The sequence below is a fragment of the Papio anubis genome, chromosome 1, assembly GCF_008728515.1.
Source record: "Papio anubis isolate 15944 chromosome 1, Panubis1.0, whole genome shotgun sequence".
Classification (NCBI taxonomy): Eukaryota; Metazoa; Chordata; class Mammalia; order Primates; family Cercopithecidae; genus Papio; species Papio anubis.
In genome coordinates this window covers 93,175,801-93,191,573 of record NC_044976.1, presented here as the reverse complement: position 1 = coordinate 93,191,573, position 15,773 = coordinate 93,175,801, and the positions used below count along the sequence as shown (strand labels likewise).

At 44.1% G+C, this 15,773-nt stretch overlaps 1 protein-coding gene across 3 annotated transcripts; it reads left to right on the top strand.

The window, feature by feature from the left end:
• The first annotated feature begins 2,808 nt into the window (after window positions 1-2,808).
• Window positions 2,809-15,357, top strand: F3 (coagulation factor III, tissue factor). Of its 3 annotated transcripts, none has more exons than XM_003892229.5 (6): window positions 2,809-3,129; window positions 4,297-4,408; window positions 8,475-8,674; window positions 11,399-11,577; window positions 12,185-12,347; window positions 14,054-15,357. In XM_003892229.5, exons 1-6 carry the CDS (start codon window positions 3,030-3,032, stop codon window positions 14,188-14,190), a joined length of 891 nt encoding a protein of 296 aa, XP_003892278.1. In that variant the 5' UTR covers window positions 2,809-3,029; the 3' UTR covers window positions 14,191-15,357. The 3 variants fall into 3 exon arrangements, 2 of the variants coding, with proteins under 2 accessions (XP_003892278.1, XP_009211539.1); XR_650819.4 differs by lacking the exon at window positions 2,809-3,129 and adding an exon at window positions 3,189-4,093 and having other exon boundaries at window positions 14,054-14,132; XM_009213275.2 differs by lacking the exon at window positions 12,185-12,347 and having other exon boundaries at window positions 14,054-14,179.
• Window positions 15,358-15,773: the final 416 nt, after the last annotated feature.

The following is a 15,773-nucleotide window of genomic DNA, read 5'->3' as shown; positions in this document are numbered from 1 at the left end:
GCTGCACGCATAGTGTCATAAAGTATTCATTGACTCAAAAGGTATTAAGTGCCTATTATGTGCTGATAATTGTGGAAAGGGTTGAGAGAGGAAAAAAAACAGACGAAAAACCCAATCCAACAGGAAAGATTAACAGGTAAACACACAAGTGAGATTAAGTGAAGTTCTCAAGGAAATTGAGTCGGTGAAATTGGCAGCAAGTACTATAAAAGTACAGCGGAAGGGCTGAAACATCTCTGCAGTCATTTTCAGACTTCTCATCAACCTCATTTCATCACCGGTTATGCAAAGGGAACTCAAACTCTTCTACATATCTCCTTGTCTGTTTATTTCAAGGACTAACCATCAGGATATTTCTGCCTAAGAACAATGAGTTCCCCAAACTGCAAGTATTTTCTATACTTTGTGTGCAGTTTTTGTGCAGTTTTGTACTTTTGTGCAGTTTTCGTACATGCAGAACATTTTCGAGTGCTTATGGATGGATTAATTAATCACTCATTTGATGGATTTACCACCTGGTCTTACTTTCCTTCATTGGGAGTAGGAGAAAGCCTGGTGATGGAAGGAAAGCTCCTGGGGTCAGAAGACCAGATCTGCACTGCGTGGTTAGGCGAGCCAGTTTACTCAGATCAGCCGGCCACAGGGTCCTCATCCGTAAAAGAATGTCTGTGAGGTCCTCTCCCACCCTCTGACATCCTAAAATCTAATCGGAAAGGGACTGGTCAAGCCAGAGAGATTATCGTTACAGTTTAGTAACTTTTTGAACTTCTCAGAGCCTCCAAGATAGATCATGGAGGAGGGAGTTGGTAACTGCTAAGCTTGACTTTACTGACAGGAGTAAAAAAATTGTGTTAAGGTTAGGGAATAATTTTAACAATCAATTTGTTCTTGTGAACACATTTCAACAGTGAAATTTTAGATATGTACTTTTTATAATCAACTGCTATTTGGCACCATTAAAAAACTGATCTGGCCACAGTTAGATCAGTCAGGGATAAGCATTTCACAATGAAATATTATTTACCATGTTTTCTTCCTCCCTCTTCTTGAAAATAGTAATGATTTTAAGATTTTAAAATCTTGAATAACATAATTCTGTACTTCCTAAAAAGCCTGTGCAGACACCCAACGAATTCTTCTCTTTCCTGTCTGACAATTTTAATGGATATACAAAATAAATATTCATCTAATTTGTCAATATTTAAGGCACATTTTATATCAAAATCCAATGGTAAACATTTTTCTTATCAAATGGCTGATCTTGACATTGTTTAAAACCCTATATGATTTCAGAAAAGTCAGTGACTCCAAGTGGAATTGCAACAGTTTCTTGGGTCTTGTAACCAACCTGAGGTGTAACTATTTCTCTTTAGCTACCTTCAATCCCAGAGAGTAAAGAATCCCATCCCAGGTGGAGCTGAAGATCTCTTAGGGAAAATGACTCAGGCTAGAGTCTGCATGAAAAGACGCTTGCACGGCTTAGTTTTGCAAATATAAACTTTGTGGGTTTCAGAGCAGGCAGAGAGCTCAAAGAGGAAACCAGCAGGGGCAACTTTCTGCTTGGAGGAAGGAAAGTCCACAAGGGCTAAACCTGGATGTGCTATTTCAGTTCAGGCAAAGGGGGAAAATTAAAATTTTGCACTGTTTTATTCTGTTAAAACAAGTGGTTCGGCAAGCTATATGAAATATGTATTTAGTATGCACTAAAATGCAAGACTGACTTCCCTGGGAAAACGTGGGAAAGAAGGAGAGGAAACAAACAATTCTTACACTAAGAATTCTCCAGTCGTGTCTTGCAGGCAATATAGAGTAATAATAATAAAAACGACAGGAGATCCTTTGACAGGATGGCTTAAAATGCCACTCAATAGAATAAGAGTTGTTCTCATGCCTGGCAACTTTACAGCAAAGCCCAGAAGGAGAAGCCAGAAAATAATTTAGAAACACCAAAGCTTAAAACCAGTGACACACAAGTCTGGTTACATTTTTCAATTTCATTTTTGGTTTCTCTGCATTTGGGTGGAACTCAGTCCCACAGATGTCTTCTTCAATGTGAGAACCATCCTCTCTGGAACCACAGAGCTGCAGATGTCACGCTGGAATTCTCCCAGAGGCAAACTGCCAGATGTGAGGCTGCTCTTCCTCAGTCACTATCTCTGGTCGTACCGGGCGGTGCCTGGGTCAACTGACGCTCAGACCTGTGAGCCGAGCAGGTCACATCGTGGCTGACTCCGGCATTCGCACCGCCTTTCTCCTGTGCGACCCGCTAAGGGCCCCGAGAGGTGGGCAGGCCAGGTATTCTTGACCCTCGTGGGGTAGAAGAAGCCATCGTGGCTGGGAGAGCGCCCTGCTCACCGCCACACGTTTACTTCGCTGCAGGTCCCGAGCCTCAGCCCCAGGTGGGCAAAGCGCCCGGGAAATGCCCTCCGCTACCCGAGCGGAGCCCAGAGCCCGTGCTTTCTATTAAAGGTTGTAGATGCCGCCGCTCCCACTTTATCACCAAATGGAAGGGAAGAATCCTTCCAAGGCGCCCTCCCTTTCTGGCCATAGACCTGCAGCCCACCTAAGCTGCACGTCGGAGTCGCGGGCCTGGGTGAATCCGGGGGCCTTGGGGGACCCGGGCCCCCGCCGCACCTAGACCCGCCTGCGTCCCCCAGGGCAGCTCCGCGCTCGGCAGCGCGGTTGAATCACTGGGGTGAGTCACCCCTTGCAGGGTCCCGGAGTTTCCTACCGGGAGGAGGCGGGGCAGGGGTGTGGACTCGCCGGGGGCCGCCCACCGCGACGGCGAGTGACCCAGGCCGGGGGCGGGGAGTCAGGAGGAGCGGCGGGGGCGGGCGCCGGGGGCGGGCAGAGGCGCGGGAAAGCTGGCTGCCGGCCCTTTATAGCGCGCGGGGCACCGGCTCGCCAAGACTCCGGGCTCCCGGCACCCCCTCGCACTCCCTCTGGCCGGCCCAGGGCGCCTGCAGCCCAACCTCCCCAGCCTCCGGGGCGCCACGGAACCCGCTCGATATCGCGGTCAACTCGTAGACATGGAGACCCCTGCCTGGCCCCGGGTCCCGCGCCCCGAGACCGCAGTCGCTCGGACGCTCCTGCTCGGCTGGGTCTTCGCCCAGGTGGCCGGCGCTTCAGGTGAGTGGCACTGGCCCCTGGAAGCCCGGGGCGCGCCACACGCAGGAGGGAGGAGACAGTCCTGGCTGGCAGCGGGCTCGTCCTGGTTCCCTGGGGCGCCCATGTTGCCCCCCGCGCCTATGGGACTCGGCTGCGTTCACCCAGCCGGGCTTGAATGAACCCAGTCCCTTGGGCGCCGGCGGGAGTTGCAGGGAGGGAGTTGGCGCCCCAGACCCCGCTGCCCCTTCTGCTAGAGAGTTTTGCTCTGGGTGTCCAAGTAATTGGACTGTTGTTGCATAAGCGGACTTTTGGCTCCCGCTTTAACTCTGGGGAAAGGGCTTCCCAGTGATTCGCGACCTGCAATATAATAGAACTTGGGCTTGCGTCTGCACGTGTTGGCGTGCAGAGGTTTGGATATTATCTTTCATTATATGTGCATCTTCCCTTAATAAAGAGCGTCCCTGGTCTTTTCCTGGCCATCTTTGTTCTAGATTTGGGTAGAGGCAATCCAAACGGGCTGGACTGCTGCTTAGATTGGAGCAGGTACAACGTTGTGCATGCCCCGTATTTCTACGCGGTGTTCGGTACGGCGTAGAGACTGGGACCTGCTGCGTACTGGCAAAGCACACCTTCATAATAAATTATCCTGATCCAATACAGCCGACGGTGTGACAGGCCACACGAACATGGGTCTCCGTGGAAGTTTCAGGATAGAGACATTTCAGATAAAAATGGAAAAAGTAAAGTTTGACTTTTTTCATTTGTATGCAGTCCTAACTCTTGTCACACGTGTGGGATTTGCCTTTTTTCCATAACTTACTGAAAACCCTTCCTGGCGGGCTGAACCTGACTCTTCCTGAGCTGAGTCCTGGACGGGCACACTGATGGCTCTGGGCTCCTCCTGGTCAAGTTATAACAAGGCTTTGCCCATGAATAATTTCAAACGAAAATGTCAAGATCCTTGCCGGTGTCCTGGGATTACAAGGTGAATCTTGTCATGAAGAAATTCTAGGTCTAGAAAAAATTTGAAGATTCTTTTTCTCTTGGTAATTCACTAATGAAGCTTTTGTTGCTGAAAAATAAAAAGTGAGGTTTATGGTGATGTCAGGTGGGAAGGTGTTTTATACATCAACACAGTCGAATGCTGAGAAGTGCATGTAATAATAGCTGTTTCTCTGTTGCTTAAAGGCACTACAAATACTGTGGCAGCATATAATTTAACTTGGAAATCAACTAATTTCAAGACAATTTTGGAGTGGGAACCCAAACCCATCAATCAAGTCTACACTGTTCAAATAAGGTAAGCTAGGTACAAAAAAAGAAAATTAAGTGTTTTGATGTTTCTACTCTCCTATGCTGAACATTCATGTTCTTAAAGCTGATTACTGGAAGAAATTATTTAACAGATGACAAAGAAGAAGGGATTCGTGGCAATTCGCTGGCCCGTGTCATACTCTATTAGGCCTGCAACATTTCCAGACCTTAAACTGATAGAACATTTTAATTGTTTTAATTGTTTCTGGAAATGATGGGAGAGTTCCTAAGTGAAGTATAAACCGTGGAGAGGTGAACCTTCTTGAGTAGGCACTGAAGTGTGCTTTGGGTCCTGATAGATTAGTTGATCTCATCTAAACATTGATGTCTTTTTCTGTTGCTGTCTAGACTGTGAACCATGTCTAACACCTTAGGGAAGAGGTGGGGAGGAATCCCAATGTATGCATTGCCCTTAAGCAGTGTTTGATTCATTCATCTCTGGACTCCATGAATCGAAATTTGCTAGTATACATGATCTTAGTGGAAGAGGCCAAATGTGTGACTCATGGAGCCTGGCAGAGCAGTAATACTCCGCTGTCTGTACCCTCTGGGTCTGGGGTGGCTCTGCTTCTTGGTGCCTCAACTCTGATTGGCAGCTGTCCCCAGGAGCCGATAATTTAGCATATTCAATCTAAAGGTTATGTCTTCCTTGATCGTTTTCACCATATTCTTGGCAAGTTTTTGGTTTTTGAAATGTTCTAGGAGGCTTGGTAGAGATCTTATGAAATAGAGAATAGCTGTTGTGGAAATTATTTTAATGCTAATTATGTAAAGTACAAAAGTAGCACCAGCTAAAACGAAAGGTATTTTGTTGTTCTGTTTTGTTTTAGCTTGTGCCAGGCTTTTTACAGCATTAGGAATGCAACTTCTAGATACGATGGATATTTTAAGTGAATGTTCTTGTTTTTCAAAATGAACTTCATGACAGCAGTTGCCAAACCAGCAGGGAGAACTTGCCTGCATATGTGCATGCATGTGTGGATATGTGTGGGGGCGTGGAGAGAAAGATGAAGGAATTTCATAACCTGAAATAATGATTACAGTTCTGGTCAAACTTGTCAATTCAGACTTCACCAATTGATAATTAGTAATTAATTTCTCTGATACAGGCCTGAAGTTTACCTTGGTAAACACTTTCCTTCTAGATGGTAAAAATTAGATTTTGAGAGGAATGCTTACCTCCTAAATATATTCAATCTAATATTTGAGGGACATGTGGGAATATATTTATGATTCACCTGCTTTTTAAACATAAGCCTTTGTTAACTGTAAGTTCTTGAACTTTATAAGGCTGCTGTTATTTAAGTGAGCACAGCTCCTGATCTGCAAACATCAGAGCGCAGGGCTACAGCTTGGGGGATGCCAGCCGACTCAAGGTGGTCCTGTGGACTGGACAATCCCTTGCTGCTGTGCTGGAGGGCCTGGGAGCTTTTCCATCAGCCTGCGCCTGAAGCGTGCACTCTTCTTACCCACCCCAGGAATAAATGAGATTCCTGGTTAAAAAGGACCAGAGCAGTCATTTTTACAGATGAGGAAACTGTTGCTCTGGAAAGTGAGGGATTTATTCATGACTACACTGATGGTAAGTGCCCATGTCAGGTCTGGAACCAAGGTCTACCCAGTATCCACACACCCCTTAGGTGGCTCTGCTACAGTCTGATGGGAGACCGCAAAGCAGGAGGAAGAAGGAAAGCCTTGCCCACTGAATCTCCTCAGTGGGGCTTCCTCCCTGCCTGTTTTCCCTCCCTACAGTTAGCATCTTAAGCAGCTGCCCCTCTTCCCTCCCCACTGCTCTCACTACTGCAGCCTGGCTCCAGCCACCGGACACTACTGCTGTGCAGAAGCCCCTACTTTGAGCTCCAACTGCATTTTTCACCTTTGCTAACAGTTTTCAGTGGTGGTTGGGAAATGTTATTGGCTTAAGCCTTTGCACAAACCATCACCTGTGATATTCATTCCATAGAAATGTTCTGAATTCTAAAGCTGAATTTACAAAGCTTCTGGAAAACAACCTGCAACCAAATTAGTGACTGAATTTTTTAGTCAACTCAGAATTCCAAATCAGAGGGTTTTGCAATGCCTGGAAGAACCTTGGAGGCTTTTAAAGTGTTAATGCTATTAATGGCATTCAGAGGGATTTTCTACAGAACTGTCCCTTCATTACCTGTTTACACAGTTACTACTTACCATGGTACTGTGTAAATCCTTGTGCTAAATTTTGCTGTAGAGTATGTGGTCCCTGCTGTGAGCTGGAAGGAACCAAATACTGTATCTGTATGGTACATAGAAAGCCCTAGGAGACTTTCTCCTGTTATCTGAACAACTATTTGCTGTAGTGATAAAAAGGAAACAGCGTAGTCTCATTTGCTTTTTGAAATGGAAATGATATAATAAAACACATTTTGGTCATTCTGGAACAAAATAGCCTCCCTCCTTTTATCACATAAAATTAAATAAATAGAAACCAAAATATTTCAATATCAATCTTAGTTTGTGCACTTTAGGATAAAGAATGTGTTTACCCAAATCCTTTTGGCCTGGTTACTTAGTTCAGATTTTGAAAGAAAATATATTTATGGCTTTTATGTGTGAATTTAGACAATGGAATTCACATGATGCCTTGTTTTCCTCAAGATTATGTATTAATTCAACCTGTAAATACAAACCATCTAATAATCAGCGAGACCCTACAGCCCTGTTGCTTGACAGAGCACACAAGGGCACGCACCCCTCGTACCAGGCCGACTGTGTTCATATTAACAGCATCATGGAGGAACTCATGCTGGGGGACAGGGGAGGGAGATGTAAATGCTCAGCAGGGAGATCTGGAGATTCCTGGAGCAGGTGGAGTTGGGACCTGGCCTTGAACGATGGGTCTGCCTCTGGTAGTCAGGAATGCTAAAGGGAAGAGCAGCATAACTGTCACTTTCCATGGGACAGAAGTGTGTGAATCAAGTTGCAGTGACACTTCACCTATTTATTATTTTGGTCATTTAGAAGAATTTCATTTTAGAAGTCCTTTAAATCATTTACCCTTCAATGACGTCTCACAAAAGAACAATCTGTCTTTAGTTTTTTAGTTTCAGACTTTGTTAGACAGATACTACCTGTACTGTCATTCTGTAATCTTGGTTGGGATGGATTCGCATCTTGCAAAAGCAAGGGAGGCATGTAGTATAATGGGGCAAACAGACCCAGCTCTGCCACTGGTTAGGTATGTGACCTTCTGCAAGTTGCTTAGTGTCTGTGAGCTTCAATGTCCTCACGGATAAGAAAGATCCAATACGTTCTTGGAAGGATTATATCAAATGAAGTAACGTGAGTAAACGGTCCAGTAGAGTACCTGGCATATAGTGGAGTCAATGAATGATTAATAATAGCATTAATAGTGGTCATGAGAGAATATATGTATAACATGTTATTATGTAGACTATTTTACATAGAATATAGAACGTGATATAACAAACAATGTAATATGATATAATAAGTAGACTATAGTAAACAACCTCACTTTGTCTCAGTTGCCTCCTCTTGATGGAAAACTGCTCTTTCTGCCCTGTAACCGTGACAGAGCATCTACATTCTAAGAAAGATATTTAACAAAATGGTTAAGAGTACAGATCCACGAGTCAAATAGCTATCTGGTTCAAAGTCCAGCTGTGTGATTTTGAGCTAGTCACCCAATCTCACTTTGTCTCAGTTGCCTCATTTGTAAAAACAGGGCCAATTACAGAGCCATCCCCTGGGTTGCTATGAGGACTCAAACATGCATCCCAAGTGCTCAGTGTTGCTAGGTATGATGACTCACACCTGTAAATTCAGCACTTTGGGGGGCCAAAACAGAAGGATCAGCCTGGGCAACATAGCAAGACCCCATCTCTACAAAACAATGTTTTAAAAAAAGCAAAGTGCTTGCACAGTAACTGCATCATTAGTGTTGATCGTAGGGCTCCTGATGTTAGCACAGAACGCCACAGCCAGGAAGCAGTCTATCTTATTGAGTGCAAATTGTAATGTTCCATTTATTTTTCTTCCTTCTTTTCTTTCTTTAGTACTAAGTCAGGGGATTGGAAAAGCAAATGCTTTTACACAGCAGACACAGAGTGTGACCTCACTGACGAGATTGTGAAGGATGTGAAGCAGACGTACTTGGCACGGGTCTTCTCCTACCCGGCAGGGCATGTGGAGAGCACAGGTTCTACTCAGGAGCCTCCATATGAGAACTCCCCAGAGTTCACACCTTACCTGGAGAGTAAGTCGCTTGGGCTGTACCACTGTTCATTCTTGTTATAAACGTCTGAATATTCTTGTGATCTGATACCTTTAGGGGCTACTAAATTAAAAATATTTACTATTTTTTTCTCGGAAACTGGTATGTAACACAGCCCTCTTCACACATTCCAGATGTGGCAGGAGGTCCACAGAATAAGAACTTTGGAGCTGATGACGGTGTCATCAAGTAACTTTCTCCCCGAGTCTGTCCCCAGACCCCGTTACTATCCTCAGTAACCACCTGAATGTGTGTTGGGAGAGGGCAGGCCAGGGAAGGGGGTAGGGATAGGAAATCCACCAAGGCCGGGGTTTTAGCTTTTCCCTATATGTATCATATATCCTGATTTTTCTGTCCCATTATCATACCAAAAATCCCAGTTGAGGATTTTTCCCAAATGGTCATAAATCGATGAGGAAAGTCCATGGCTTCCCTCTGAGCCCATCATTAGCCTAATTATGCTGACCTTTTCCAATCACTTGGCCGTGATTTGAGTTCCATGGTGTGCCAGCACCTGCCCAGCCATCGGCCTGTCACCCTCGTTCTGCTTTTGGGAAGGTGGACTACTTTCCTCCTCAGCCTTTGCCCCTGTAAGCTCGCCCTAGGAGCCAGTAAGAGAATGAAGAGAATTCCTGTCAGGTAGGAGATTTAAATTCTTTTGCCGCAACTGTGGCTCTGATCTAGGCATTTCAGATAAACGCGTGTAGCACATTGAGTAGAGTGACATGAGCTTCTCTTGTAGGGCCAGCTGGTTAGAATGAAGGTGTTGTGTTAGTGTTAGGCCCAGCGAGAGAGAACAGTTTCTCAAGGTAGGAAAGGTGGAGAAGGGTGGGGACAGACAACCAACCAACCATCCTCCTCTGCTATCTACTTTGAGGGTTGAAATAGAGGGCCTGACCCTAGGTGAATGTGGCTGCCTTCCCAGAGCCCCCATTTGCAAAACCCTCCAGACCCCTGGGTGCTTCTGCCTGTGTCTCTTGTGGCACCAGGCAAGAATGTAGCGGCGTCAGCAGTCCCTCTGGTGACTGCGGCATGGTTGACATTCATTTCCCGCCTAGTTAATGGCATCCTCATGATTCTCTTTTATATTAATAGTTCTTGAGTTTTTTTGTAAGCTACTTCAAATCCTTTGTTGGTACAAGATAGAAAATATTTTATATGTTTGTTTTGCATGTGCACATGCATATTTGGCCTGTGAATTGATGTTTGTTTTCCTGTCATTTAACCAAAGCATATGAGATAATTGAGCCATTGTAGAGACCCAGTGGTTAAATTGGCTTCTCGAGGTACCAAGGACATTTCCTGGGCTTTCTCATAGCCCTACATTTTTTTGGACCTAAAATGTTATAGTTTATGCTACCACCCTGTTCAATATAGTAGCCACTAGCCACATGTGGCTGTTGACCACTTGAAATATGGCTAATGCTGTAAGTATAAAGTATACACTGGAACTTAAGAAGTATAGAATATCTCAAAAATTTTTAATATTGATTACATGTTAAAATGATTATATTCCAGATATATGCAGTTGACTCAAGCAATGCATGGCTGAGAGGCACCGACTCCCTGTGCAGTTGAAAATCCGAGTATAACTTTTAACTCCCCAAAAACTTAACTACTGATAGCCTGTGTATTAGTTGACCGTTGACTGGAGCCTTACCAATAAGACAAACAGTCAATTAACACATATTTTATATGTTACGTGCATTATATACTGTATTCTTACAATAAAGTAAGCTAGAGGAAAGAAAATGTTATTAAGAAAATTATAAGGAAGAGAGGCTGGGCATGGTGGCTCACGCCTGTAATCTCAGCACTTTGCGATGCTAAGGCGGGTGGATTACTTGAGGTCAGGAGTTCAAGACCAGCCTGGCCAACATGGTGGAACCCCGTCTCTACTAAAAATACAAAAATTAGCTGGGCATGGTTGTGGGCGCCTGTAATCCCAGTTACTCGGGAGGCTGAGGCAGGAGAATCGCTTCAACCCAGGTGGAGGAGGTTGCAATGAACTGAGATTGTGCCACTGCACTCCAGCCTGGGTGACAGAACGAGACTCTGTCAAAAAAAAAAAAAAAAGGAAGGAAGGAAGAAAGAGAGAGAGAAAGAAAGAAAAAAGAAAGAAAGAAAAGACGATTATAAGGAAGACAAAATATATTCACTATTAATTAAGCAGAAGTGGATCATCATAAAGGTGTTCATCCTCGTCATCTTCATGTTGAGTAGGCTGAGGAGGAGGAGGAGGACAAGGAAGAGGAGGAAGAGGAGGAAGAGGAGGGGCCATGGCAGGAGAAGAGGTGGAGGAGGTAGAAGGAGGCAGGCACACTTGGTGTAACTTTTATTGAAAAAAATTTGCATATAAGTGGATCCACAGAGTTCAAACCCATGTTGTTCAGGGGTCAACTGTCCTTGGTTAACTAAAATGTATTATGAAAATTAATTTCACCTGTTCCTTTTTACTTTTTCTAATGTGACTACCAGAACATTTAAAATGATATCTGAGGCTCCATTGTCTTCCCCTTGGACAGCACTGCCACAGAATGTCTTAGGGTTCAGCTCCGGGCCGCCATGCCTGCTTCTCTCAGGCAGCTGGTTCTATGTAGATGTTTTATATGAGAGATAATTAAGTTGTCAATTATGAAAATGAAACAGGATTTGACTTTGTACAGAATTCTTTGGTTCTAACCAAGCTCATTTCCTTTGTGCCAGCAAACCTCGGACAGCCGACAATTCAGAGTTTTGAACAAGTGGGAACAAAAGTGAATGTGACAGTACAAGATGAATGGACTTTAGTTAGAAGGAACGACACTTTCCTAAGCCTCCGGGAGGTTTTTGGCAAGGACTTAATTTATACACTCTATTATTGGAAATCTTCAAGTTCGGGAAAGGTGAGCATTTTTTAATTTGTTTTTATGACTTGTTTTAAATTGTGGATACTTGGGTTTTACAGCCCATTTCTTCCCCAATTCAAAAAAAGCAGAACAGGGTTGTTGAGAAGGTGGTGGAGTAGAAGGGGGAGCACCCACTGTGGGGAGGGGTGGACAACAGGCCTGGTCTTACCTGTGACTCTCCATTACCTTGTGACTCTGGGCAGGGCCCCCGCAGAGTCCCAGGTTCCTCAGCCAACCGCTGGATCCGGCCATCTCTAAAGGTCCCCCACACTCACATTTCTCCCTCTATTGAGGATCCCGGGCACAAAATGTGTTTTTGGTTCAATGCATAATACTCCCTTCCTTTTTCTTTTACTGCAGATATCTTCTAAAGGGGCTAAATAGGGCTCAATATACCTAAATTGGATCTTCTCAGTCTTGGAAAAGGCATTATTAGCAGTGGTCAAGGGAAACTGATTAGCGAAGTCACTTCTAATCCTTCACGTGTCAGCTATGTTCATGTACACTTTGCTTAGAACCTAGGTTTTTACTTCTGCAGTGACTTAAGGAAGGGGAAAGAATTGACTCTGAGCCCAGATGAATTAAGAACTCTATCTTTTTACAGAAAACAGCCAAAACAAACACTAATGAGTTTTTGATTGATGTGGATAAAGGAGAAAACTACTGTTTCAGTGTTCAAGCAGTGATTCCCTCCCGAAGAACAGCTAACCGGAAGAGTACAGACAGCCCCGTCGAGTGTATGGGCCATGAGAAAGGGGAATCCAGAGGTGAGTGGCTCTGCCGGCCATTTGCGTGGGGGTGTGGGTGCCTTCTGGAGGAGTAGCTCCACCCTCAGGGCTGGGATGTACTTCCTTGGTTAAATATTCAGGAAGACAAACTGCCTGGAGGTTTTTTTGTTGTTGCTTGTTTTGGTTTTGATTTTGCTCTTGGTACTCTTAAGATTTTGGACATTTAGAAATGCTTCTGTGTTGTTTGAGCCCTTGTGTTAGCAAGGGTTTTCTTGAGCACCTACCATGTGCTAAGCCCTCTGCTGAGCCCTGGATACACAAACTATGTTTAGGATTTAGCATCAAGTCACAGATTTCCCTGGGCATTTTTTCATGCTTAAATTCTAATTCTGGGGCGGCTTCTGGACCAGCTGCAGCAGGACCCAGTAGACATTTGTGAGTACCCTCTGTTGCCACAGAGGCTATAGAGGCTAACCCATCAAGGGAAGGGATTGAGTATATCAGATATACCCGCATGCATGTGTGCATATGGCTGACACGTGTGTGTCCACGCGTGTGCAGATGTTGGGAGCTCAGGCACATTGTGAGGGGAACGGTCCCTAACCGGAAGTGCTGTGGGCATTCAGACGTACAGGAAGCTGCAAGACTGTGCATCTTGCTCCATGCCTTACGAGGAAAGTATTCTGAGTACTTTCAGTGAAGAAAAGAGTCAGGGGATATAAACGATGGCTTACGCAGGGTGTGGTCACTCACACCTGTAGTCCCAGCACTTTGGGAGGCCCAGGCTGGCAAATCTCTTGAGGTCAGGAGTTTGGGACCAGCCTGGCCAACGTGATAAAACTCCAGCTATATTAAAAATACATAAAGTAGCTGGGCATGGTTGCACGTGTCTGTAGTTCCAGCTACTCAGGAGGTTGAGGCAGGAGAATTGCTTGAATCTAGGAGGCGGAGGCTGAAGTGAGCTGAGATTGCATCACTGCACTCCAGTCTGGGTGACAGAGCAAGACTCCATCTCAAAAAAAAAAAAAAAAAAAAAAAAAGGAAAAGAAATGATGGCCTAGCTCCAGGTGAAGATGAGATTTGAACATTTTAAAACACTTTAAATAAACTGTTCTCTCCTGTTTATTGCCACTGATGGGAGAGGTTTCTCTTTGCCTCTGGTCCTGCTTCCCTCTGGGCCATCCTACCCACAGCCTTCAGTCATTGTCCTAAAGCCTGGCTCTAATTCCAGTGCCTCTCCTTTTGTGCACACACACACTTGTCTGCTTCCTTGGCCCTTCTCTATCTTGGAGAGGCATTTCAAATGCCCCTTCCAGCAGGAAGCCTTCCTACTGCACCAACTAGTTACTATCTCTTCTTCACCCGAATCCTGGTAGCACTTTGGATATCCCACTTTGCACTTAGGGTTCACCTTCTACTATAATCATTGCCATCAATCTCAGCATCATTTTTAGGCACTTCTTTCCAGCCGTTGTTCTTACCTCCAACTACATATCTTTTCTGGACTGCACATTATTCAATTTATTAAATGCCCATTAAATGTGTTTAGCCATTGTCAATTACTCTGAAATGTTCAGGGTTTGAAAAATTCTTTCCTAATCTAAGTGTGGTGGAAAGAGTGAAAGAAAGAAATTTCAAATTGCACAAAAATAGGATGGTGTAATTTGGGGTTATGCCCTCAATTTTGCCCACTGATAAATGGGATTTGAGCTCACCAAGTTGACTAGATGCCCTTTATTTTTCAGAAATATTCTATATCATTGGAGCTGTGGTATTTGTGGTCATCATCCTTGTCATCATCCTGGCTATATCTCTACACAAGTGTAAAAAGGCAAGAGTGGGGCGGAGCTGGAAGGAGAACTCCCCACTGAATGTTGCATAAAGGAAGCACCGTTGGAGCTACTGCAAATGCTGTATTGCACTGTGACCGAGAACTTTTAAGAGAATAGAATACATGGAAACACAAATGAGTATTTCGGAGCATGAAGACCCTGGAGTTCAAAAAAAGCTCTTGATATGACCTATTACTACCATTAGCATTCTGGTTTTGACATCAGCATTAGTCACTTTGAAATGTAACGAATGGTACTACAACCAATTCCAAGTTTTAATTTTAACACTATGGCACCTTTTGCACATAACATGCTTTAGATTATATATTCCGCACTCAAGGAGTAACCAGGTCATCCAAGCAAAAACAAATGAGAAAATGCCTTAAAAAATCCCGGGTGGACTTTTGAAAAGCTTTTTTTTTTTTTTCTTTTTTTTTTTTTTTTGAGATAGAGTCTCTCGCTCTGTTGCCCAGGCTGGAGTGCAGTGGCATGATCTTGACTCACTGCACCCTCTATCTCTTGGGTTCAAGCAATTCTCTGCCTCAGTCTCCCGAGTAACTGGGATTACAGGCACCCGCCACCACGCCCGGCTAATTTTTGTATTTTTAGTAGAGATGGGGTTTCACCATCTTGACCAGGCTGGTCTTGAATTCCTGACCTCAGGTGATCCACCCACCTCGGCCTCCCAAAGTGCTAGGATTACGGGCGTGAACCACTGTGCCCAGCCAAAAAGCTTTTGAGAGGCTGACTTCAATCCATGTAGGAAAGTAAAATGGAAATTGGGTGAATTTCTAGGACTTTTCTAACATATGTCTGTAATATAGTGTTTAGGTTCTTTTTTTTTTTTCAGGAATACATTTGGAAATTCAAAACAATTGGCAGACTTTGTATGAATGTGTTAAGTGCGGGAGACGTCGGTATTCTGGGCACCTTCTTAATATGCTTTACAGTCTGCACTTTAACTGACTGAAGTGGCGTTAAACATTTGAGAGCTAACTCTATTTTTATAAGACTACTATACAAACTACAGAGTTTATGATTTAAGGTACTCAAAGCTTCTATGGTTGACATTGTATGTATAATTTTTTAAAGGGTTTTCTATATGGGGATTTTCTATTTATATAGGTAATATTGTTCTATTTGTATATATTGAGATAATTTATTTAATATACTTTTATATAAATAAAGGTGACTGGGAATTGTTACTGTTGTACTTATTCGATCTTCTATTTATTATTTATGTATGGTTTGGTGTTTGTATTAGCTCTACTACAGTAAATGACTAAAATTGTCAGTGGCTTATAACAACGTATCTTTTTCACTTACAATACATTTTGGTGACTGTAGGCTGACTGCACCTCTTCTCAATGTCTTCTCATTCTAGGATGCAAACCAATGGAGAAGCCCCTAATTAGGTCAGGGCAGAGGGAAAAACAAAAAACTGGTAGAAACCAGCAACCACAGCTTCAAGCTTTAAGCCCATCTCCTACTCTTCTGCTCTGTACGGGCCCATTGTCACTTCTGTTCACATGCTGCTGCCCCAAGCAAGTGACCAAGCCTGACAATACTTTGCCTACTGGAGTCACCACAAGGCACATGACGGGGCAGGGATGTGGTCTTACAGGGAAGGGAA